The sequence below is a fragment of the Cebus imitator genome, unplaced genomic scaffold, assembly GCF_001604975.1.
Source record: "Cebus imitator isolate Cc_AM_T3 unplaced genomic scaffold, Cebus_imitator-1.0 Scaffold341, whole genome shotgun sequence".
Classification (NCBI taxonomy): domain Eukaryota; kingdom Metazoa; phylum Chordata; class Mammalia; order Primates; family Cebidae; genus Cebus; species Cebus imitator.
The window spans coordinates 842,034-868,680 of record NW_016107656.1 but is presented as its reverse complement, the minus strand read 5'-3'; the positions used below and the strand labels follow the sequence as shown (position 1 = coordinate 868,680).

The window sequence follows — 26,647 nt, the reverse complement described above, 5'->3', positions numbered from 1 at the left end:
TTGAGATGGAGTCTTGCTATGTTGCCCCGGCTAGAGTGCTGGAGTGCAGTGGTGCAATTTTGGCTCACTGCAGCCTCTGCCTCCCAGGTTCCAGTGATTCTCCTGCCTCAGCCTCCTAGGTAGCTGGGATTACCAGCGTATGCCACCACGCCCATCTAATTTTTGTATTTTTAGTAGAGATGGGTTTTCACCATGTTGGCTAGGCTGGTCTTGAGCTCCTGTCCTCAAGTGATCCACCTGCCTCAGCCTCCCAAAGTGCTGGGATTACAGGTGTGAGCCGTCGAGCCCAGCCTACCAGAATTATTTTTGTCAGAAACATAGTACAGCAGATTATAAAATCTTATTTTGAAATGGCTATGATTAAAGACAATCTAGGGCATAAACCAGCCACCCGTGGGCCTCGTTTGACCTGCTAATGTGTTTTGTTTCACTTACAGGTTTTGTTTTTGTTTGCGTACCAACATTTAATTATTAAGAGATTTCACACAAAGACCCAAATCCAAATTCTGGCTTCTCTTGAGAGGTGAGAATATTGGTCAACCCCGGGACAAATTTTATGTGGCAGAAACTGGCTGGGGCTGGCCAGCATCTGGGCCCTGGAGATAGGGCATGTGTGTTCCTAGCTTGCCCTGCATTTCTCCACCCCTCAGTGTCTGCAGGCATATGGCCCTATTCACGCATTTCCATGACCTGGGAGGCACCTGTGGGCATTGTTGTTTGCTGTTTGTCTGCAGCGTGTGTTCAGCAAGGGGTGGGGGACAGAGTGGGGACAGACTGAACACAACACAGTGCCCAGCAGACGTTGGGAACCCAGTAGGAGCAGCGCTGAAGGATGCTACTCTTTGAGTGTTAGCATCAACACTCAAACGTTCATTGAGTGTTCTACCTTGAGTGTTGAAAGTGTTTATCTCAGTATAGAGAATTGGTTCTTCTACTCTGTGGCTTTGGAAGCTATTCATGGTAAGACAGAGAAAAGAAAGAGCCCCCTCCCAAATATTTAATCGGGTTTTTGTTGTTGTTGTTGAGACAGGATCTCACTCTGTCGCTCAAGCTGGAGTGCAGTGGCACCATCTTGGCTCACTGCAGCCTCCACCTCCCAGATTCAAGCATTTCTCGTGCCTCAGCCTCTCGAGTAGCTGGGACCACAGACACCTGCCACCACGCCCAGCTAATTTTTGTATTTTTAATAGAGATAGGGTTTTGCCACGTTGGCCAGGCTGGTCTTGAACTCCTGACCTCACGTAATCCACCCACCCTGGCCTCCCAAAGTTCTGGGATTATAGGCACAAGCCACCATGCCCAGCCTGTTCAATCAGTTTTTCACCAGGAAGACTCTGCTTTTCCTCCCACAGATTCTTTCTCTTGTGTGTCTAAATAATAAACATAGTTCTACACTTAGTGTGTGGAATTGATCTCTTCATCATCAGAGTAATTAATATATTTTAACTTGCGTGTATATTTGCTTTTCTTTGGGTTCAGTTCTCAACTTGGGAGAATTAGAGGAAAGATAGATCTGGGAAATTCTGTTTTAATAGTTCTTCATTTCAATACTTACATTTAAAACGCTACAAAAAGTTATTCTAGTGACTTGAATTTTTTGTTGTTGTTTATAGAGCCTTGATCTGATTCATCGGCCCTTAACCTAAAAAGGAGAGGGAACATCAATAAGAGAAAGAAAAGAGTAATAAGAGGAAAAATGCTATTATAACAGCCTTTATTTTTTGTGTTTTTAGTTAGAATTTTAGCTTTAGATTCAGGTTGTATATGTGCAGGTTTGTTGCAAGGGTATGTTGCATGATGATGACGTCTGAGCTTCTGTTGATTTTGTCACCAGATAATGATCATAATACCCAATAGGAAGCTTTGTAACCCTTGCCCCCTCCCTCCCTGCTTTTGGAGCCCCCAAGTGTCTGTTCTCATCTTCAGAGGATATGAACTGAGGTTTATGTTGGTTCACTAAACGTTTATATCCTAAAACATAGGTGCATATACTAAAAATATTAGAAAACATTTATAAGGAAGCTGTAAGAGAAATCTCAAATACCAGCATAATAAAGGGGCTTGATTTTGTAGCTTTTTTTTCTTGGATTCCATGTAATCATCTTTTATTCTAGAAGAGAAACAATCCAGGGAGCAGAGCCAGTGAAAGGGTCAGAAATGAGATCTCTAAATAAACTTAGGATGGAAAATTGTAAAGGTCTGAGGATTCGTGAAGGTCTCTGACCCGCTAGATCAACAGTCCAAGAAGCTTTAAAGTAGTGAGAAAGACGGAAAATGAATGAGTGAACGAGTGAGTGAATGAATGAATGAAAAAATGAATTAGAAAAAGGGAAAATAAAGGCAGGAAAAAAATTGGGCTTCCTTATAGAATGTTCTCTAATATTTTTATTCTATGCAGCTATGTTTTAGGATATATACATTTGGTGAACCGACATAAATCCTGCTTCATATCCTCTGAAAGACAAGAACAGACACTAGCAAACACACTACACTCACTGTCATTTATTTTTTTTCTGGGATTTTTTGTTTGCTTTTTACATGTTATAGAAAAATTTAAATATTCATAAAAGAATAGTCCAGTGAAGCTCCATTTCACAGACAATTCTTAGTCATTCATGATACTAAATCTTGAGAAACTGAAATTCCCTGTTAATTTAAAATAATTATTTTATGTTTCTACTTCTCTTTATTAAACTAATTATGGGTCCTTAGTGACCTTCTGAGTTGGGATTGTGGAGCCACAGAAATGAGAAGCTGTGGGCTGGCCTAAAAAAATCCACAAACATGCTGTTTATTCCCTGGATACCCAGAGGTTGAAAGTGTGACTTTTGTGGTTTGTTTTGGGTTCGTAAGCCAAAACAATTAGACTATTGGATGTGAAAGAAAACGAAATTCTGAACCTCTTCAGCTAAGAAGGCAAAATCATTAAAATTTTGAGGCTAAGACAGTTTCTGTGGCTTTTCAAAACTTGTGTAGCCCAAAGGGGTCATAAATAACTTTTATGGTATAAAAACCCTTAAAGAACATTCTTAGTTTCCCAGGAATTCCTGCCATTCTTACTGTCACAAAGCTTCACGTTGGCTGGGAAGATGTTTGAGCTTGAGCCTTCTTTTCAGTACTGCCTCCAGGAAGTACTAAACTCTGGAGACGTGGACTCTGCTATGGGCTTCTTATAACAGGTGAAACGAACAGATTTGAGGTGAATGATTCTTCTCTCTCCACCTCACAATTCAACTTTCACCAACATCTGCAGCCTTACACGTTTTCCTTCTGGTATTACATGCAGAACACAAAAACGTTAAAATATATTTCCATGATTACTTTAAGCTTGAGAATAGCAAAGTTGTAGCCCCCATTGGATGCACTGGCAGCGCATTCATATGATATCACACTGCCTCTCCTAGAGAAAACTCACGATGGCAATCTCTCCATTTTTTATGTGACTGAGTAGGGGATAGGGATGTGGGCCCTTCTGTAAACCTGATCTCCTGCTTATTTTAAGAGTTTCATCAGCATCTCAAGGTGAGTCAATATTAGAAGCATAAATAGTCCCATTGACTGTATGCTTCAGAATATAATCAGCACAGCCCCTTATAGGCTAAGGCTGCCGCCATCTGTGTGCTGGTCTGAATACACCAAGCAGCACAGCACTGCAGCCCAGGTGGCTGGTGCATGCCTGGTTAACCAAGACAGCACTCACAGCAGTCGTCCAGTGGCGGAGATCCAGCCATGTGGCTCCTTCTGGGCTGTGGAGATGAGAATCATAACCAAGACCCAAAATCTCAGTCATTATTCCTCTAAGTGGAGCCCACATCTGGAATGCACCTTTTCCAGCAGGGAGTAGTCACCTGTTATAAGAAAGGTCATTTAATGTCATTTCAGTCATGTAGGTATCAAGTAAGCAAAAGTATCAACAATGATCTATCTTTATCTACATGATCACTTACTGTTTGTTAAAATGTAATAGTACTTGTATTCCGGACTTCACTTTACTGGTGAGATTTTTATGATGTTGTTTATTGAAAAGCAGTAGTATCATCTGAAACCTTTTATTAGACACCCAGACTCCCATGGTGATTTGCTAGGCATAGCGTAATTCAAATAAAAATGTCATTATCTTTGAAGACAACTTTTAGGAGCTATAATAGAATACCTATCTGGCACTGGAGAGGTGCCATAATACAGAGAGGCAAATCTTCTAGGTTAGAATATATTTCAATACAGAGTATACAGAACAAAAACTAACTTTTTGTATTCACAGCATACTTCAAATATTGGAACTTTTGGCAACACACAACACTATTAATAGACTCAAAGCAACACCATTAAGACAAAGTCACTGCTGTGATGTAACATAATGTCTTACAGGGTCTGTAAGAAGAACCCTCAGGTATCATGCTGTTTGAGGTCTGACTTAAACTATGCATTGCCCTTTGCTCTCTGACATACAGAGCAAAAATGATTACATTTCACTAAGCATGTGACCTTGCTTTGGCACATACTTGACATCTTCCCAAACTTCTTTCTTCTGACTTAGAAAGTTTCACTCCTTATGCCCCAGGTTATCCGTGCCTCTGCACTCAGCGTTTCTTCTGATAGACCTCACGGTAGCAAAGAAGAATGAATAGCCCACACAGCTCCCAATCCAGATGGTATAGTGAATTCATACTCCCTCATTTCCAAATATATTATAATGATTGATAAAATGTAGAAAGAGGACATTCAAAGGATTTACCAGTTTCATTATAAAATAAGAACATCCTCACGTATGGAGGAATTCCAGAGTGGTGAGAAGTGATGAATCCACAGGCCAGCTGGGCTCTGGTCCAGAATCCAGTAGTGGCAGACAAGAACAGGACAGCGTAAAGGAGACTAGAAGTGCCCTGGCTAACATGGGGCCAGATCAGGCTTAGTGCCTTGAACCAAGGCCTGGGGTGAGAAGCCACACTTCCCCTCACTTTCAAGTAAGGGAAGTTAAATGTTGCAACTGCTCATCTTCTACCTGGAACTATGCCTTTATAGGAACCTCAGGATGTAAAGAGGTGGAAAAATGAAACCACAAACTCACAAGTAAGAAGTGAACCAAACTATTTGCTCCTTTCTAACCAAATGTGTGATATTCCCATCGCTCTCATAAAATGGGAAATAAAAATAAGACCTGATTCTGGACTGAGGATCCAGAAGTCCAGATGGTAGTGGCCACAAAACCACTAGGGTAAGACAGAGGGTGAGAATAAGAAAGAAAGAGAGACAGGGAGAGGAGAGAGGTAGCAGAGAGAGGAAGGAGATGAAGGCAGATTGTGAATTTTCCACCCGAAATGAGCCTACAGACCAAATATTCTAAGGAACATGGGGAAAAAAATCTAATACCGAGAAAGGCAGGCAGCACAATCTAGTATTGGAATATGAATCCACTCCAGCTGGCTTTAAGGAACAACCTGGCAAAGTCTTTAAAATAAATGTGCCTAGGATGTTTGGAAAGACAAAAGGGTGAATAGCTTCCATTTTAAAAGAGCAGAAAATTATAAGAGAGACGTGAAACGAGGATGTGAGGATGTCTTCAGAATAAGTAAAATGAAAAATATGGCTATTGAAGTAAAAATTTAAGAAATGAATTAAACTCTAAACTAAATAAAGTTAAAGAGAAAATTAATGAATTTATAAAATAGTCAAGAAGAATTCACCAAGAGTGCAATTTAGAAAGACATAGATAGACAGACAGATAGACAGACAGACAGGCAGACAGACAGATAGAGAGATAGAGCAGTTAAAAGATATGGAAAAAATATTGTAAAGTTTCAATAGGCATCTAATAGAAGATCCAGAAAAAAGAGAATGGAAAAATGGTAGGGAAGAAATATTTGAAGCAATTAAAGGACAAAATATTCTAAAATTGGAGATGTGATTTTTCATACTAAAAGTGCACTGGGATTACTGAACAGAATAAACAAAGTTAAATATTCACACAAGTATTTTAGGGTGAAACTGCAAGCTATCAATGAAAAGGAAGTAAAGCAGATGACCAATGAGGGAACCATAATTATGCTCATAGTAGACTTCTTGTCAGCAACAATAGATATCAGATGACACTACAGTAATATCTTCAAAGTATTGAGAGAAAATAATTGTCAACCTGGAATTTTACACCCAGCAAACTCTCATTCCACTGATCTTTTTCAGACACAGAGAGTTTCCTACTTACTGACTTCACCAAAAGCATTATTAAAAGATGAATTATGGGGGAAATTAAGGAATAAGGGCATAAAAAGCAACAGTGAACATAGCTGTTGATTAAAGCATGTTGGTAAAATGAGTTAAATATTAAGTGTTAAAAGTTGTTTATATGTTAAAAAAAGATTATAATTAGGCAACGTTAAAAAGAGGAGGTGAGTGGTGTTTAACGGAGAATTAAAGTTGCTAAAATTCTTCTCAGATTTGGAGGAATATAAGAAAACCAAATTACTTCATTTTTTTCTAATTAGAAAAATATTAGTCAAGTTTGAATGTTAAAAAATTTTACTCATCTTTTTTCATTTACTCATCTTTCCATTTTTAAATTTTTCCACTTATTCATCTTTCTCACCATCTATTTACAAATGAATTTTTAAAATTTGGTGTCCTTCCTCAGACTCTCTCAGTAATGAAAGTATCTTAAGCTACTTTGTTATTATTTTTATTTTTTTAAGCTGTAAGAGTCATCCATGTGTTTGGGAAAAAAAAAAAAACTTAGAATATTAAAAAAAAAAAAGTAAGGGTAAAATGCAATCCTTAGATTCTAAAGCAGTAGAGGACAGGGAAGGAATATTATTTAAAACTCTGTTAAACCAACAGAAGACATGAAGAGAAAAAAGATGAAGGAAAAAAAGAATAGCAAATTTTAAAAAACACAAAGTAAGATGCAGAAACAAATCTAAGTATTTTAATCTCAATAAAAGTAAATGATTATTAAAAATAGAGAGGCTCATTTATTGAAAGTAGAGGCTGAAAATAATGAGATTGGGGGAGTTACTAGTTAAAAACTAAATAAATTTAGTGTAGGAAAAATAATATGACACGTTTTCTTTTTTTCTTTTTTTGAGACGGAGCCTTGCTCTGTCACTCAGGCTGGAGCACAGTGGCATGATCTCGGCTCACTGCAACCTCTGCCTCCGAAGTTCAAATAATTCTCCTGTCTCAGTCTCCTGAGTAGCTGGGACTACAGGTGCACACCACCATGCGTAGCTAATTTTTGTATTTTTAGTGGAGATGTGATTTCACCATATTGGTCAGGCTGGTCTCAAACTTCTGACCTCAGGTGATCCGCCTGCCTTGGCCTCCCAAAGTGCTGGGATTACAGGTGTGAGCCACTGCACCCAGCCATTGACACATTTTAATATAAGGCAAAGGCACTAATTTTAAAAAATCATAAAAATAAGGAGAACTACCAAGAAGATATTCTATATAAGTATTTGCACAGTTACATATTATAAACTACAAATAAAGGAAAATCGATCCAATTATTTGTTGGCTGCTTAAAGTCAGAATGCTTACTGTGATGCCTTATGTCTAGTAGATCCCTTAATTCATAATGTAATTGAAGAATCTTGGCATTTGTTGGTTGAAGATTCCAGCTTGAACTGTTTACATACAATGAGCGAATCATCTCGAACTAAATTAAGAATCTCTGAAATACAATTGCAGTAGACCATATCATGGCATGATAGAACGATGGCCTATGGAACTATGCCTGTATAGGATCCCTTTAAACTGTATTTGAAGAGTATAGTTGAAAACTTAAACTTAGAATCCCAAGTGAAGTTTACCTTGTGTTTCATTTCTAATCAATGGCGTTAGAGATAATCATAGCTCTCTTCCATCTCGTTTTCCTCAGTATTTCTTCAACTAACCACTGGAGTCAGTCCTTATAATTTATGATTATATAAATTTACACCCAAAAATTTGTGCCAAAGTATTTTAAGGTCATTTTGATGTCCAATTTGGTAAAAAAATTTAGGGCCCCCAGTGGTTTTGTAAGTCATTCCCATTTGGGCTAACCTCTGCTGAAAGACAAAGATTCTTTCTGCTAAGGTTTCAGACATTATAGACAGAAGGAAAATGACCCTTAGCCAAAAACACTGTCATGGTGAGAACAGTGGCTGATAATGTATTCCACTTTTACCTTTGAAAATGTTTGTACAAAACTGGGCTGGGCCCAGTGGTTTTGCACTAAAATCTGTAGACTTTTATTCGCCTAATAGAATGACCACACAACCTGGCAAAACTCTGCATATTTGGCAGCTCTTCCTGCCCTGGAGGCTGGAAGAGCATTGGATCTGCAGGTGTGGCTTTTAGAAGGTTCAGAGAGTGGAATTAGGGAAGCCAGCCCAGCACCTCACATGTGTGCCTTCCCAAAGGCCAGGCTGGTGTCCCCAGCATTTAATAGATTTCACAGGGCCTCTATTCATTCCCAATAGATAATGGCAACTAAAATAGTCAAGGAATTGACATGCTTTGCTGGAAATGCCTGATAAGGACACTATAGACCGAATTACAACAACTTAAATTTCTTTCTAATAAATGATGCCACGTGTTTTAAAAGGTATTTTTGGCACTTAGAAAATAGATCATCATAGTTAATGCTATTGAATATAGTATTTAATGTAACAAATACAGTATTTAATAGAACATAGTATTTAATGCTATTGTACACACAAAAAACCTACTCTTCGCCTTGTTAACATGGATGTGGTGGCTTCCTCTTTTCTTTGAAGATAAGGCGGGCAGAGGAATAGAATTATCAACAGCAGGACTGCAGAGAGGAGAGGAAGAGGGAAAAGTTTCTCTCACATTTTTGTTTTTTCCACAAGGTGTTCTTTAATCTTGGGAGCCAGGAGTCATGACCCAGTTATTGAGATCAGACTTCCTGGACCTGCTTGTATAGACAAGTGGAGAGCAGTGTGAGAGCCAGATGTCCACACTGAGATAGGCAGGACACAGAGTGGCAGTGGGCAAATTGAAGCAGCAATGACATGTTGAAGAGCCCATGGCATCCCAGGAAAAGGCCCCAAATCCAGGGGTAGGTAACATGAAAGCTCATGCTCATAACCGGGCCTGGTGACAGGCTTGAGGTTCACAAGCAAGACTCTATTCCGCTGGAGGTGGTGCCTAGCGAAAGCAAATCAGACCACCCTCTTCCAGAATCTCAATGAACCGGAGTACTGAGCAAGCTACTAAGACAGAGGCTGAGATACAGGCAGCAAAACACATGGCTTCAGCTAAGAAATGGAGAATCAGGTGGGCCCAAAACTCAGAAACAAGGAAGAAATGCAGTGGGCAGAACTAGGGCACAGGAATAGGGTCATGCTAGCTGATCCTGTGCTGTGTGTGTGTGTGTGTGAGTGTGTGTGTGTGTGTGTGTGTGTGTGTGTGTGACACGGTGTCATTCTGTTGCCCAAGCTGGAGTGCAGTGGTATGATCACAGCTCACTGCAGCCTCAACCTCCAGGGTCAAGTGATCCTCCCATCTCAGCCTCCTGAGTAGCTGGGGCTACAGGCAAGTACCTTTATAGCTCCAGCTGATATTTTTAACTTTTTTGTAGACTTTTTAAACAAATTTTTGTTGCCCAGGCTGGTGATCAGATGTCTTGAGCCTCAGCATGCTGGCCTAGAGCAATGATTCTCAGATCTAGAACCTTTATATCAAATGAAGGCTTACAGAGAAGCCCATATGTAAACCTAGGCAAAGCAGAACTCTTCTGGCTTGGGTAGGGCAAGGGGTCCTGGAGCCCTGCCCATCCAGCACCTCCCCAATGGACCCTCTGTGTACGTTGATGTTTCCTTTTACTGGAACTTCCTATATCCCTCTCCCCTGGGCCCAGGATTAGCCATAGGATTGGAGAGGGTTGAGTGGCCCTGACTGTAGAGGAAAGAAGACTCCAGAAGCTGGAGAAGAATTCAGGATCTGACAGGAAGTTTAAGGTGACCTCTGGGAGCCTTCTGAGAAGACAAAGGGCACGCAACCTGAGGAGTGTGATTTGTGGCATCCTCGGCTGCCACATTCCCCATTTAAAAATAGTCTCTCTACATCTCACCCAATTGACAGTGGGCCCAAACTTTGCTCATTTAATGAGAGAATTAGCAAAGTTTCCAGTGTACGTTTCATTCATTCCAGAAGCTTTTACTGAATAAAATTATTGATACTCAATAAAGGTTAGTCCCTTCCTTCTTCTCTCCCTCCCTCTCTCCACCACCATTAGACCTCATTTCTTTGGATTAAAGGACTGATTTCCACTAAAATGCAAATATTTCTGGGAAGCAAATTGAGCTTGATAACTTATTTATTTATTCTTCTGTGTGCATTAATTTATGAAATCGTTTCCACCAGACACCTAACTGAGAGCCATGTTTGATGGATGGGAATCAGAAAAGAATGACTGCGGGCGATGAAAGGCCTTTAAGAGACTGGGGGAAGGCAGTAATGACAGGGTTCACACTAACACAGTCACACCCAGGACAGTGGCCAATTGGAAGAGGGAGCGGTGCAGACCTGAGAGTGGCTGTGATCCTCACAGCATTGCACCTGGCTCAGTTCCCTGGCTGAACCTGACCATGGGCAGAGACTGAAGAGGGCTGCCTCAAGGAGGGTCCCCACTGTGGCCAAAGAGATCTTTGTAACCAACTGAAAACAATCGGACAGGACCACCACCTGCAGTCCACTCACAGGGAGCATTTCTTACACTCATCCTATGCCATGATATTTTTTAAAATTTTAAGTTCCAGGAAACATGTGCAGAATGTGCAGTTTTGTTACATAGGTTGATGTGTGCCATGGTGGTTTGCTGCACCCATCACCTAGGTATTAAGCCCCACATGCATTAGCTATTTATCCTGATGCTCTCCCTCCCCCAACCCTACTGACATACCTCAGTGTGTGTTGTTCCCCTCCCTATGTCCACGTGTTCTCATTGTTCAGCTCCCACTTATAAGTGAGAACATGCAGTGTTTGGTTTTCTGTTCCTGCATTAGTTTGCTATTATGATAGTGGCTCCCAGCTCCGTCCATGTCCCTGCAAAGGACATGATCTTATTCCTTTTTATGGCTGCATAGTATTCCATGGTGTTTATGTACCATATTTTCTTTATCCAGTCTATCATTGATGGGCATTTGAGCTGATTCTATGTCTTTGCTATTGTGATTAGTGCTGCAGTGAACATCCCAATGCATATATCTTTATAGAAGAATGATTTATATTTCTTTGGATATATATCCAGTAATGGGATTGCTGGGTCAAATGGTATTTCTGGTTCTAGATCTTGAGGAATCACCACACTGTCTTCCACAATGGTTGAACTAATTTACATTCCCACCAACAGTGTAAAAGTGTTCCAACTTCTCTATAGCCTTTCTCGCATCTGTTGTGTCTTGACTTTTTAATAATCGCCATTCTGACTGGCATGAGATGGTATCTCATTGTGGTTTTGATTTCTATGCCATAAATATTGAACTGATCTTCCGTTTTGCATCTTTCCCACTTTCGATAACCACAGAGTCAGCATCGTCTCTGTCTTGGTATATTACTCTCATTAATTGTCTTCTGTCTGTAGTAATCCTTTCGATGGGTTTTTCTGAATGGTTTTAGGAACTTCAACTTCCAATAGAGAGAATGAATGAATGACTTCTCCTAACTGGACTTCTATCACAAAATCATGGCTAACCTCATGAATTCAACTACTTTTTTAAAAACATTTCAAAAAGAGATCAAGATGTCATTCCAGGCAAACATTAAGACAAGGGCTTTTTTGGCTGTAAGAAAGAGATCCAATCTGTCCCCACCCCTAGGGAGCAGAGGAGCCTGAAAAACCAAGAGGTTTTTTCAGTTGCTTCTTCTTGCTGTCTTACGTTTTTGTATTTCATTTTTCTTTTTAAGGTGCAGTGAGAGCCCAGATCTATTTATTTAGTCTGTTTCTTCCCCTGTTGCTCATACTCAGAAACTTCTATCTAAATTTGCCTCCTGGCTTCTTTAAGAGATACAGTGTTGCTGCCATAAGGTTAGGGTAAGGAAATTACCTTACTTAGCAGCTGGTAAGCCACCAACTGTTACTGCTGGTTATGGCGCCTTGCTGTGCAGTCCAGGAGCTAATTATTTAGTGAGAGATTTTCCTGCCGATTTGCCATAGCCTTGAGGGAGAAAAATTGAAATCTCCCAGAGAGGCAGAAATTTATGTTGCAAAAAATAGGGCATTTTTAACATTTATAGATATTTTAACATTTTAAAATGTTGCATTAATGTTTGAGTCAAAAGATGAGATTCTATTTTGAAGTTTCAGGGATTTGCAATCAGTATTTCTGAGATCTTAGGTGTTTGCCATTAAGTTTTCCTTTGCATTGATTTTATTTCAGTTTCTCCATCTGTACATGATTCATGGTGTATGTGCTTGAGGTGAGTGGAACTAGCCCTTGAGAACAGTTTTCACTGTAAGAAGGCAAGTGGAGTGCAGTATTTAATTCTCACCCAGTACCCCTTAAGATGATGATAAGGACATTTTAAAGGGTCAGACATATAACATGAGAAGAACGAAATGTTGAAACCCTTGAACAAATACCTGGGAGAAAGCATACAATGTTGACAGCTGATAAAGTCAGGCCAGGAAGCCAGTCTCCAGTGCACTTTGGAGGAAAAAATACAGCTGAATAAGACTCCAGGCTTATTTGGAAATGCCAAGGACAATGGATAAAGCAAGAGACTGACCGCAGAAGGATGGACTGGAGCTGTCTGTATGGAAGAGGATCCCTTTATTTCATCCCTACCTGGGAAAGCCCAGCACCCAGCAGCTGTCTACTGGGTGAAAAATTGATTCTTTCCCAAAATATTTGAATGTCTCCAGGGAAAAGACCTTCCAATCTGGCCATTAAATAATCACCAGCAGGCTGGTGATGCCCACTGATTGATAAACTCTGCCAATGTCAGCACAGCTCTCCATCAGTTTTTACTGACTCATCATTAAATATGAATGGACAAGTAAACAGCCATAGCTATTTGAAGAAAGACTGCACCTTAAAAGACAGAGGCTAAAATAAGCAAACGGAAACAGTAATCCTAAGGGAGACAGATTTTAGGAAAAAGAAGAAAGCTTTAAGAGTGAGCTTTACTTAGTTTCCTCAGAGAGATTGGAGGAAATGTTACATCCATAGAGCAGGATGCTATAAGAAGGAAATCAGCATGCATCAATAAAGAATTCTTAGATATTAAAATATGATTGTCATGATCAAAAATTCAATGGAGGGACATGGAAGATCAAAAAAATCTCTTAGAAGAAAAGCAAAAAGAGCAAGAAAAGATGAAAGAGTAACAATTATAAAAGATCATTCAAGGCTCAAAAGCCAATTACAAGGAAATCTAGAATTAAAGAATGCAGAAAACAAAGGAGGGAAAATTATTTAAACACACGCGCGCACACACACACACACACACACACACACACACACACACAATATCTTAAGCCTGAAAGACATGAGGCCCCAGATTAAAAGGGCCTGCAAGGTGTTCAGCACAATGCTAGGTTTACCATAATGAGATTTCAGAAAATCATGAGCACACACTCTCCTCTGATGTTAAAACACACACACATACATACAACACACACACATATCACCTGCAAAATATTAAGACCATTATTAGAACAAATTCCTGGTAAGCTAGAAAACAGCAAAGCAAAAAGTTACTTGGGGAGTTACTCGAGCAAAATGAGAAAGTAAAACAAGTGGAATCCAGTTAAAGCGGGTTCTTACCTCTGAGAGACGCAACTGAGAGGCAGAGAGGCACAGAACAAGGGACAGTTGCTTTTCTTTATAACATTTTTTCTTTTTTTTTCTTGACATGTACATATTACTTTGACAAACATTTTTGAATTTTTTTTCAATAGCACATATATATCAAATAAGATTTTAAAACTAAAAAAGAAAAAGAGGAAAATCCTTAATTCTACCATCACAGACCCAATCATTTAAAACTTTTTTTTAAATTTATTTTCTTCCCATTTATATTTAAAATATACATTTTTTAAAAAAAAAACCCAATAGAGTTGTAGTCATATTATATATAAAATTTTATCCTGACTTTCTCAGATAAGCATTTTTCCTATGGTTACATATTCTTTTTAAACATTTTAAATGCCTGCAATTATTTACAATGACATGTACTACAATTTCCCTAACCTCTATAATTGAATTGGTTATATTTTTGATCTTTTAAATATAACTGTGATAAATATTTTGCTATAGAAATAAAAGCAACCAGTTTGTCTATTAGCCAGTTCGACTCCATGGGGATGTGTTATTTTTATTTGGTTAGGCGCCCCATGTTTTCTAAACTCTCTATGAAACCACTATAGTTGTGGGCTCCCCATCTCTGAAAAGCATCAAAACCACTTGAACCTCAAAGACCGTGGTTCCTTGTTTTAGTGACACTGTGTTAACCAGAAGAAGTGCAGGGATATTTCTGGGGGAAAGGCACTGACAGCTTGCACAGGGTCCTGCCCACAGTCATCTCAAATGCTTAGTAAACTTTGCTGTAGTTCATTGAAAGGAGCCTCCAAAATCTAATGAAAACTGAGCTGGATACTAGATTGGTCCTCATCTTATAATGGAACATTTCAGCATAAAACTGTGACTATTTCTTTGTCTTTAGTTCAATGCAATAGAAACTGGAAATGCACACTCTTAGAATTCAAATGACTTAAAAAGATGTTTAGTCTCTTGTGTCCGTAAGTGTTTCAGTTTCAGAATTTAAGAGCTCCTTTGGACTAGTGTCCCCAATGAGTAAGGATATTCGCCAAAATAAATGTAGATATGTTAACATAAAAATGCATGAGATCATGTCATTTGCAACAACATGGAAGTCATGTTGGATGGAACTGGAGATCATTAAAGTTAAACGAAATAAGCCAAGCACAGAAAAACAGACTTTGCATGTTCTTATTTATTTGTGGGCGCTAAAAATTAAGGTAATTGAACTCAGGGAGATAGAGAGTAGAAGATTGGTTGCCAGAGACCGGGAAGGGAAATGGGGGGATGAGGGAGAAGTGGGGAGGGTTACGGGGTACAAATACATAGCTGGGCGCAATGACTAAGACCTAGTATTTGCTAGTACAACGGTGTGACTATGTTCAAAAGTCATTTAATGGCTGGGCGCGGTGGTTCGCGCCTGTAATCCCAGTACTTTGGGAGGCCGAGGCGGGTGGATCACGAGGTCAAGAGATCGAGACCATCCTGGTCAACATGGTGAAACCCCGTCTCTACTAAAAATACAAAAAGCAGCTGGGCATGGTGGCGCGTGCCTGTAATCCCAGCTACTCAGGAGGCTGAGGCAGGAGAATTGCCTGAACCCAGGACGCGGAGGTTGCGGTGAGCCGAGATCGCGCCATTGCACTCCAGCCTGGGTAACAAGAGCGAAATGCCGTCTCAAAAAAAAAAAAAGGTAATTTAATTGTCCATTTAAAAATAATTAAAAGTATATAATTGGATTGTTTGTAACACAAATAATAAATGCTTGAGGTGATAGATCTGCCCTCCAAAAAAATGTATTCTGACAATTCCAAAGACATTTCTATTTTGAGGGGAGGCCAAGGTGGATGGATCACCTGAGGTCAGAAGCTTGAGAGCACCCTGGCTAACATGACAAAACTCTGTCTCTACTAAAAATACAAAAATTAGTCAGGTGTGGGAGGCACATGCCTGTAGTTGTAGCTATTCAGGAGGCTGAAGCAGGAGAATTGCTTGAACCCAGGAGGCAGAGGTTACAGTGAACTGAGATGGCGCCACTGCACTCCAGCCGAGGTGACAGAGCAAGACTGTCTCAAAAAACAAACAAAAAAGACATTTCTATTTTTATTTTCCCCAAAATTTTAAAGCTAGTTTATTAAAGCTTTACTGAAGTCACATAAAAAAAGTGAAATAAAGTCAATGTAGCATGATGTCTCACTTATCCTGAAATTCTTTATCTGCTATCCTGCCCTCAGACATATAGCCATAAACTCAGAAGTAGTATAAAGGACCACAAAGCCACCACAGTAGATGCTACAGATATTAAACATCCAACATTGCATACTGTGCTTACAGCAGGGAGAGCAAAGTGCTTCTCTGCCTGATGCTCGTGCTTCCTGGATGGCTGTATTGAGAGGAATTCTGAAGGACACTTCCCATCTCAGCTGGAGTGTGTCATCAGTGATTCACACCAGACATGATCATGGAATGGGAGAATGATGATATCTGGCCATCTGCCACTTTCAAATCCATTAAGCCTCACTAAAAAGTCTTGTTTGACTCCTCTGGTTCTGGCTTAAAATTTTTTACAAGGCTTGAAAAAGGCTTACAACAAAGAGTGTGTGAGGCAATAAAAGTTAGCTTAGACCACATCCAACTCATTTAGCCCGTTAAACTTGTACTCTGATTACCGTGGTCCACTTATGGGTCAAGGATTTGGGTTACTCTGCCTCAATGGTGAATGACAGTCATTTTTACCTCTCCCACTTCTAACACAGCCAGCATAAGAAACCGTCCTTTTCCATATTACCCATATTCTTAGTGTGTGAAGACTGGTTCCAAAATCAATTTTAAATCCACGTTGAAAAAGAGCTTTTTATATCATTGTGTTACATTGTGTCATGTGCAGAGAAAGATGAACTATAAGAAATCCAAAGTTCCACGGGTGGTATATTTTGCATAACAGTGTTTGTGTTTCCATTAAATTCTATTGTTGTTTTGACTTAACAGATAGCACATTACATGTTTCCATATTTTTCTTCTTCTCTGTTTTCTCTGTGAGTGAGCCAGAGTCACTATTTTTAAAAAAAGAAAAAAAACTATCGGAATCACCAGGAATTGTGTGGGTGTTTTGTTTTGTTTTGTTTTGAGACGGAGTTTTGCTCGTTGCCCAGGCTGGAGGCCAGTGGCGCGATCTTGGCTCACTGCAACCTCCGCCTCCTGGGTTCAAGCGGTTCTCCTGCCTCGCCTCCCAAGTAACTGGGATAACAGGTGCCTGTCACCACACCCAGCTAATTTTTTGTATTTTTGGTAGAGATGGGGTTTCACCATGTTGCCAGGCTGATCTTGAACTTCTGATCTCAGGTGATCCACCTGCCTCGGCCTCCCAAAGTGTTGGGATTACAGGCGTGAGCCATTGCACCTGGCCAGGAATTGTGTTTTTAAATATAAGATTAAGGAAAGGGGAATTGAAATGCTAAAGGTATAATAAAGATGGCACAATCTTAACAGGTGAGTGGCAGGTAAAATAACTAGCATACATGATTTCTAATCTTAGTAAAAGGCCTATGAGGCAACTACTATTGTCCTCATTTTACAGATGAAGAAGTTGAGCTTTTGAAAAGTGAGCATTTGCCAAAGACTACACAACTCACAAGAGGTACAGCCAAGATTCGAACTGAAGTTTGTCTGATACCAACCTTGGTGCTTTTCTCTCTCTGCCATTCGTGAAAGGTGAAAAAGTTTAAATGATAAATGCAGAGTAAAAGCCTTGTATTAACTCATAAGTTTTGGAATCTAAGAAATAACCACTTTTTCTAGATCTCAAGATTAAAAAACTTAAAATTTTTAGTCTTAAAAGTTGGGAATTGTCAGGCATAATGGCTCATGTCTGTAGCCTCAGCACTTTGGGAGGCTGAGGCTAGGAGTTCGAGTTCGTCTCTGCTAAAAATACAAAAAAAATTAGCCAGGCATGGTGGCAGGCACCTGTAATCCCAGCTACTCTGGAGACTGAGGCAGAAAAATCTCTTGAACCCGGGAGGTGGAGGTTGCAGTGAGCCAAGATTGCTCCATCACTCCAGCCTGGGCAACAAGAGCAAAACTCTATCTCAAAAAAAAAAAAAAAAAAATTGGTTATTTAGGGAACCAGGTACACCCATCTGCAGTTCCACAGACTGAGATTATGTAGCTTACGGAAACTCAGAGATTGCATGTTTTAGCTGAGGACACCCAGCTAATTGGTCATAGAGCTGAGACCAGCATCCAATTTATTTTTCCTCATTCAGGGAACTTTGCATATGGCCTCTTAAGGATTCTGCTATTGAAAGCAGCCAGAAATCCTGTCTTTGAAAGCCATGGGCCATATGGACAAAACTGATCATGTTTCAAGCATGGAGCTGTGTAAAAACACCAATAAGCCTTTTTTCACTTCAGCGTCTTTTAGACAAGGTGCTGTCTTATAAAAGAATAAATAACATGTGGATCGTCCCAAAGTTCACCTTTTGTGATAAAATTAACTCCACCTGGGATTGTCTTCCTTCTACCCTTTCTAAAATTAAAACTAGAAATCCAAGAGAGGAAGCAGTTCTTGATCTACAGAGAAATAAATGAGCAGTTTTATGTCTGAGGCAGAAGCAGGCGAGAGGCCTGTGGGCCTGGCAATGCAGAGTGAGGAGGAGGAGACAGGGCTGTGAAAATTGGCTGGCAGGGAGCGAGTGGGAGGTGTCCAGGCCTCCAGAGCAGCGTCTGATCTCTAGAGCGAGCCCTAGTGTGGGTGAAGCAATTGCTGATGCACAGAGGAGCCCCTGCAAGGTGGGTGGGAAGGTTATTTCGGGATGCCAGGTGGCACTCCGTCCAGCTTGGAAGTCCTTTCATGGGCAGCAGGAGGAAATCTGTCCACTTCTAAAAGAATCCTGGCCACTGGTAGGGAATGTTGGGAGCAGATCTATCCCTAAGGACTAAAGCTAGCTTAGAGTGCCAGGTCCCAGCCTACAGATGAGGTTCCAGACAGACCCCACACCTAGAGACATTTGAGTTCCAGCCAACAGTGGAGAGAGTATGCGATGTGGGACACCTGAGCCCTTGTCCCAGGGACCCCACCTGCCAGATGTGGTGGGCAGTGAATGGCCAGCATGGAAGGAAGCCCATGGCCACATCTGCCTCCTTTTCCTGGACCCCAGTGAATGCTAGTTCAGGTGGACTGGAGTGTGCTAACTCTCCCGGGCAGAAACCTGGGTCTGCTATTGAGACCAGGTGAGGAGGGAGGGGCAAGGGAGAGGAAGAGCAAAGGCATGGGATGAATTATGTAACACACAGACAGCTCCTGAAGAGTGACCATCCTCTCAGAGTCCCTGGAGGTCCTCCTTTCAAATGCAGATTCCTGGCCCTGCATATCAAATGCCCTGGAAGTCCCGCCAGGGAATTCACCATTTGTATCAGGTGCCCTGATTGTAATCCCTGTTGCATTGTCAATAAGAGTCCTCCAAAGAGAGCAAGGAAGTGCAATGGATGGATTTGCATTTCAGATCAGCGACTGGGGCAACTCTGGAGGCTGCACAGTGGCAAGGCAGAGAGGTGGAAGGAAGAGCCAGCTGCTCGCTGGGAAACTGCAGTCAGCATCCTGTGGGGGTGAAGAGGGGCTGTGGGAGTGAGGGTGAGAGAGGCCTCAGGAAGGACTCACCCGAGCTGGAGGCAGTGACTCGGGTTTTCTCTGAGCCCAGCTGGCCCTTTAGACTCAGGGCGAGTGTCACCCGTCACCATCAATCTGGTGGAAGCATTACAGGAGCAAATGAATAAAGGATGAATTTCCTGTAAGATCAGAATGGAAGGCCGGGCGCGGTGGCTCAAGCCTGTAATCCCAGCACTTTGGGAGGCCGAGGCGGGTGGATCACGAGGTCAAGAGATCGAGACCATCCTGGTCAACATGGTGAAACCCCGTCTCTACTAAAAATACAAAAAATTAGCTGGGCATGGTGGCGCATGTCTGTAGTCCCAGCTACTCAGGAGGCGGAGGCAGGAGAATTGCCTGAACCCAGGAGGCGGAGGTTGCGGTGAGCCGAGATCGCGCCATTGCACTCCAGCCTGGGTAACAAGAGCGAAACTCCGTCTCAAAAAAAAAAAAAAAAAAAAAAAAAAAAAAAAAAGATCAGAATGGAAGAAGACGAACCCATGAAGAAAACCTAGAGGGAGGAAAACTTATGCTTTCTAAAGTGGTACAGTTTAGAATACATTACAACACAAATGGATTAATTTTTGTATAGTGTTGGCAATAAAAAGGATTCTCATAGTTACCTGGAATGCTTACTCAGAGAGACGATCTCATTTCCCTAATAATGCAAAATCCTGAGCAGTGTGGGGTCTCACGTTAAGACCCCATGATAAAGAGGGCTAGAGTTGGCAGGGAAGGGCACTGCAGGGGTGCCCATGGTGTGTGCCAAGACCGAGGAACCAGGCGAGCACGTCATAGATCAAGTGCTGGCAAGCAAGCTGGCTTGCCTCAAGTCATCAGTGCGGTGGCAATCTTAGACAAGAGTTTGAAATCCACATTAAATGGTTTTTTTTCTTTTTTTAAAAAAGGAATCTTACCCTAGAAGCACTACATGGAAGGAAAAGATGAAGTTCCATAATCATTTAGAAAATATATGTGCTAAGAGAACTTTGGTATTAAAAGGTGATTGTAAAACAAAGCAGGATATTAAACCTTACACCAAAGATAAATCATGAACACCAGGGCTACCAAATGGTCCCGGGAGACCCGTCAGAACAGGCCACTGTAAGTGCAGCCCACTGGTCCCGTTCATTTTCCCAGGAGGCTGAAATGTCGCTCACTGAAGGTCTCGGTTCTGCTAAGAGTGGACTTGGTGGGAGGTGCCAGCAGCAGTTTCCTGCAGACCCCTGGTCCTCAGGCTGCCAGGCAGCAGCATCCCCATTTACTGTGGTTGTGGCCAAGCAGCTGGCAGCTCGACGTCTGGGGCTTCTCAGCTCATTTCCGCTTCCTCTGGATCTTCCGGTCCAGTCATCTTTATTTATATCCTCCTATAGCGTCGCCTTAGATGGGTTGTGATGAACACCATTCATCAACCTAATGGGCTCAAATGGAGCTCTTTGAAATCCCCCAGGATGCGCCTTGGTCTAAGAAAAGAATTGTTAACTGCACTTTTAAAACTAGGAATTTATGTCTTCCCATAAATTGACCTCTTGAGGTTATTTGTGGATTCCAATAGGGAAGTGGCCTTCTTAGGCCCCGGCGCCTCCTCCGCCCTCCCCTCACCAACCAGCTGATGCCCTCTGTCTACTCCTGTGAGCCCAAGGTTGCTGAAAACAAAAACCTGGCAGGGTCAGCAAATGGAAGAAGTATCTGCTTCCTTTCTTGCTCTGGAGCTGTGTGTCTTGTCTCTCTCCTTCTGCCATTTATTCACTCATTCATTCAGTATCTATTGCATTCCTGCTTTGTTCAGGCAGGATGTTGAGCACTAGGGATGCTGTGAACAGTCTGTGCTCTGAGGGACCTACAACCTAAAACAAGTGCACACGTACTTGCTCAAGGGCAACTCTGGAGAAGCAACAGGTGCCATGAGAGTCCCCGTAGGAGGCTCTAGCAGTCTCTGTGGCCCCACCCCTCCTGTTAATGCAGGACTCTGGGGGGCTGACTGTGTAGGTGACAGCTCTTTGGGAGCCCCCCATCGCTTTACTCTGTCCTTCTTTGTGAAATCTCAACCTCAGCAGATGAACACTGCTTCTCACCCAGCTCCTGGCCCCCTCCCTGTTGCCACTGCTGCAGAGGGAGGCCACCAGGTGACTGGGTCCCTCGGACTAAAGGCTCAGGTCCTTGGGATAGGCCAACTACCAGAGGACACCCTCAAACGTGAGGGGGGCATGGGGCTCAGAGCATCCTCAAGGCAAAGCCCACGCACCCGCCTACACAAGCTTTGGTTTGTTTCACAGTGTGTAAATCTCTGTACGGTTTTCTCACAATAAATGTAAGATGCATACATTGTAATAAAAGCTAACACTTCAAGCGAAGAATAAAGAACAATTCAGTGTATTCTCATCTTCCTTTATGCTAACTACCAGAAATAACTGCTTTCAATCATGTGCTATGTCCGCTTCCAGATGCTTTTGTGTTTATGTAAGCGTGTTTATTTTCATATTGTCCTACATGTTCATATTGTCCTATGGTCAACTTTATTCACTTGAAAATTTATCAAAGACTTTTCAGGATAGCACACATAGATCCTCCTTATTCTTTCCAAGTATCCAGTATTACATTGTGTGACTGTACCATAATTTCTCTTAAAACCAATCCCCCATTCATGAACATTTAAGTTCTGCCATATTTTGTTGTAATAAATAAATTCATTGCAGCAATGAATGTCCCCATGTATATACACACATACGTCTTTCAGTGTCAAACTCTTCCTAGAAAGGTATTTTGGGACTAGTGTCATGCATTTTTAATGTGTTTTCATACACAGTGAGATGCTGCTAATCACCTTCCCCTAACTACATGGCCGAACGGACTGATGTAGTCCCCTGTTCACTTCTCACATGTTCCTCTCTGGGAACTGCACCTCTGCTCCTCATGGTAAACTCAAGTGCTTGAGTACTCTCAATTGTGTTTTTGCAGATTCTGTTTATTTCCATTGAATTTGTTATTGTAATTGTGTAATTTACTTAACTGATATATAAACTGAAGAAGTATGAAAGGATTATTGTTTTTAAGAAAAAGTGTAAATTATATTTCTCTCATTCCCAACTTGAACTAAAAAATTGTTAATAGCCAAACACCCACACCTAAATGCCTACACCTACACCTGTATATCAGGTACGGTAGCTTCTACCGACTCATAAATTTCATCAACCATGTTTGGGAGTTATGTCCACTCTTAATCTGCCTTGCCAATATTGTCTCTGGAAAAACATCCTACAGCTGTTTGGTTTATTTGTAGATGGAGTTATCTTTTCTCCTTAGGAATACCTGAGAACCAGGCATGTCTTATTTATACTGTCTAATGTAGTCTACTTTGATAAAAGTCGATTTTGAGCCCTTCTTCTTTTCCCCACCAAGCCATTTCAAGCTCTTGTAATGCCCTCAGAAACACCATGTCCAACCTCATGTAAGAGAAATGGAAAACCTGGAAATCACAATTGTTGCCTTTGAAAGTGAGGTATCTATATAGAAACATCCCACTACTTTTTAAGCTAATGTAATGTTAGAAATGATTTTACAGCCCCTCTAAAATGTACAAACCCTTACGAGACTATTGTAGGTACTTAATTGTTGGATGTGTGGATACGCAGAGAAACACCCAATTCATGCAACAAACATTTGTGAATTGCCAACTGCATGCCTACTCATTTGCTGGCAACTACTGGGGCCACCACAAAGCACAGTGGGCACAACTGCTCTCCCAAGGCCTGTGACCAAGCTTAAGACTTGGAGCCACCAGGAAGTGCAGAGATACAGTTTACTCAACAGAGCATGCACTCTCTACAATGGCCCAGCCCTATGTGTGCCTGGCCAGTGGAGCCAGATGCTGGAGGCAAAAAGGAAGTTTTCTCATGAAATCTATGAATTCTCTCCATCTTCTCAAGGCTTGCCCATGTAATTCAATCATGAATTTTACTTAAACTGTGTGGCATTTGATAGAGCCTTGCAGAGACTACAAGACATTTGACTGCTGTATTTTCTCTTCTAGGATATCAATGAGTGTATTCTTGAAAACTATCCCGAGTGTTCCAACCCCAGGTTATTTTACATCATCCCGTACTTTTGTGGACAGCATCCTAGATGCAGGTAAGGGCTAAAGCAGGCTTATGGCATGCACATGCGCACAACAAGGGCAGGAACCCCACCAGCCTGGTGCCCGGTGGGAATCTTTTGTATCCCTAGTCTCTCAACCTCCTGGAATTCGGTTCCTATTTACTATTCATCTTTAAAGATAACATTTGAGACTCCACATGTCCTATAAATAATGAAACTTAAAAATCAGGGTCTAACAGAGGCCTCATGGGACGACCATGTAAAGCTTTGTAACTGGAACCAAACCCTTGTTTATACCTAAAACATACTTGTTGCTACTCAGCCCATGTGATCATGAAGACCAGGAGCAAACACCCAGCCTGCTCCTCTACAGTGACTGACCTAACCAACAACCTGCCCTAGTGGCATGTCTTATTGGGTCTGAGACACTGGAAGCCCATGCCCACAATCCTGTAGTAGATATACTTCGTAGGCAGAGAAGAAAGTGTTTTGTAGTGATCACTCATCAACCTTACTTGAAGTCACGACTTTTAGAAAGTGACTTACTCAGATAGGCAGGACCTCTAGGGTGTGGTCTGCTCAGGCCCTGCATCAGAACCCCTGCTTGCTTGTGAAGAACCCCCACCCAATCATAGTCTCATGTGCAGCTGCCTCCCCAGATGCTTCTGGTGTAAGTATAGTTGAAATCCACTGTACTAGACAAATGTAGCCTGGAGAAGAAATGACAGCAACCATGAAGCATTATCTTTGCTTGGTAGGAAATCAACCCTGCTACCAGAAGTGACATTCTTCCCCAAAGGAAACATTAACTGGAGGGTCCTTGTGTTTCTGAAGAGGCCAAACGATAACTGCTACTTCTATGTTGGCAACGCATGCATTGTACTGTTTTCGCTCATGCAGTGATCTCTGCTTTGGTGTTAGGCGTATTGTTGTTATTCCTGTCTTGTTTCATTCGCTGTAACAAAAGAGTTTGCTTATGGTCCAAATTGCAGGGCTAGGAGTGTTCGTTTTTGACTTCATCCTAAGCTCCCTGAGTCCAGGTGGCCTCTCCCCTGCCCCTGACCCCTGCCTCAATAATAAATACCTCCTGGTTAACATTTAGTGCTTCCGGTACTGAGATGATTCACTTGCTGATCACAATGACTGTCTTTATAACAAGAAACATGATTTGAACTCCCTAAAGTGCTTTTTAAATTGTGTAGTATTTTTTAGATGTTTAAATTTCCTAATCTTGGAGAGGTGACTCATGATGCTGTACCTTGATACACACACAATGATTTTTATAACTCTTTCTTCATGTCACCTTGTACAATCTTTACAACAATGGTTTGAACTAGGTAATGGTTATTATTACCATTTTTCAAAAGAGAACCTTGACTCACCCAATTCCCCCAGATGATAAATGGCAGCCAGGCCTGGAGCCCCCCACTCCTGGGCTTTTCTGACTCACCTAAGTTTCAGTTCAGAGATCTGATCTACAAATGAGACTAGGCTGTTTCCTTCTGCAATCTAAACAAACAAAATAAAACGAAACAAAAATCCAAACATTTCTCTTTAACTCTTCCAAAGAATAGGAGGATTAACAGGCACGACCTGACGCCTCTTTTGATTTCTACATAAATACTGTGTCAGTATGTTTCGTATTTCAAAACCTCTTAATTCATTTAATTGGTTCATTTTGGTCCTCCTATTAAAAAGCCATTCTACTCACCCCTTAATCAGTATTTGTCAGGACCTGACAGCCTGTACCTGCATTCCTTCTTCCACAATACTTAGGCAAGATCTCTAAATTCATGGCCTTGGGCTTGATGTGAAACACAGATGAAAGTGACAGAGAAGGAACCATGAGCAGGGCAGGACACCGGCTGGAAGGACTGGGGAGGCTCCGGAGGGGGCTCCATCTGGGCTGGTCCTTGAGGGAAACAGGATTTGGACTTATGCAACTGAAGGTGGGAGGTAGAGGGGATAAACTTTCAGCATCTTGTTGTTGCATTTCAAATATGATTCTCTGATTTTAAAATAATTTTTATATCCATAAAGGGAGCCTGGTGAGTGGGCCCTTGAAAGAGCAAAGCTGAACGTGAATGAAAACTTCCTGCTCGTGGGGATTCTTGAAGAGTTGGAAGATGTGCTGCTTTTACTGGAAAGATTTTTACCTCATTACTTCAAGGGTGTGCTCAGTATCTACAAAGACCCAGGTAACTCCATTTGTAAGCAAGCTTTTCTCCGTGAAAGGTCTGTGTCCAGGGTTGCTCTCCTTGAAAAGACCTGAGGAAGTAAAGGAGTGAAACAGTCTTTTCTGATGCTGAAAGGCAGTTAGTTCCCTGGGCTTGCAAAGGAAAGTGACAACCAGGAGATGCGGATTCCAAAATCTTGAGCTTTATGTTCAAACATAAAATCACCACGTTCCAAAGGCTTAATGGCTCCATTTCTCCCCATGGAAACTGAAATTGGCAACATTCTCCATGAGCCTTTTCTTGAACATGTTGCTGGGGTGTGTGCAGATGAATCCGTGGGTGCCCACCTGGACTCCACTGATGGAAACACGCATGAGTGGGAAAGTGCCATCCTTGTGATGCATTCTCTCTGGCCCAACTTCCATTTGATAAAAGCACTCTAGTGTACCAAATCCTGACAGTGGAATAGATAGAGCAGCAAATTGAAGATACAATTATGATTTTATCCTAACAAACCATATAGCAGTTCCCCAAATAGCAGTAAGAAATAGAATGTGGCAAAGCAACTCCAAGGGCTGCCTGTGGTATCATCACAAATATAATTACTTTCAGAAATCCGTCATTTATTTTTCTCATTGTTATTTTATCCAAAGAGAAAGACAAACAACATGGTTTGTTTTTTCCTATTCTTCTTAATGTACTGCTGTGACAACAAGCCTTGCATACACATTCAGTGACCTCTTTATTATTTTGTCTTTTGTTGTCCTGAGATGGAAGAAGGCATTTTTCCCTGTAAAAATAAGCAGTAGATAGGCCCGGCGGGGTGGCTCATGCCTGTAATCCCAGCACTTTGGGAGACCGAGACAGGTGGATCACCTGAGGTCGGGAATTCGAGACCAGCCTGGTCAACATGGCGAAACCCTGTCTCTACTAAAAATACAAAAATTAGCCAGGTGGGGTGGTGGGTGCCT

The 26,647-nt window shown here is 41.5% G+C and overlaps 1 protein-coding gene across 1 annotated transcript in view; it reads left to right on the top strand.

Annotated features, from left to right (window-relative positions):
• UST (uronyl 2-sulfotransferase) overlaps positions 1-26,647 on the top strand; it is a 324,841-nt gene that overhangs the window by 241,400 nt on the left and 56,794 nt on the right. Inside the window, exons 6-7 of the mRNA XM_017505760.2 lie at positions 23,435-23,532; positions 25,540-25,697. Of these exons, the coding sequence (XP_017361249.1) occupies positions 23,435-23,532; positions 25,540-25,697 (256 nt within the window). The remainder of the gene's footprint in view (positions 1-23,434; positions 23,533-25,539; positions 25,698-26,647) is intronic.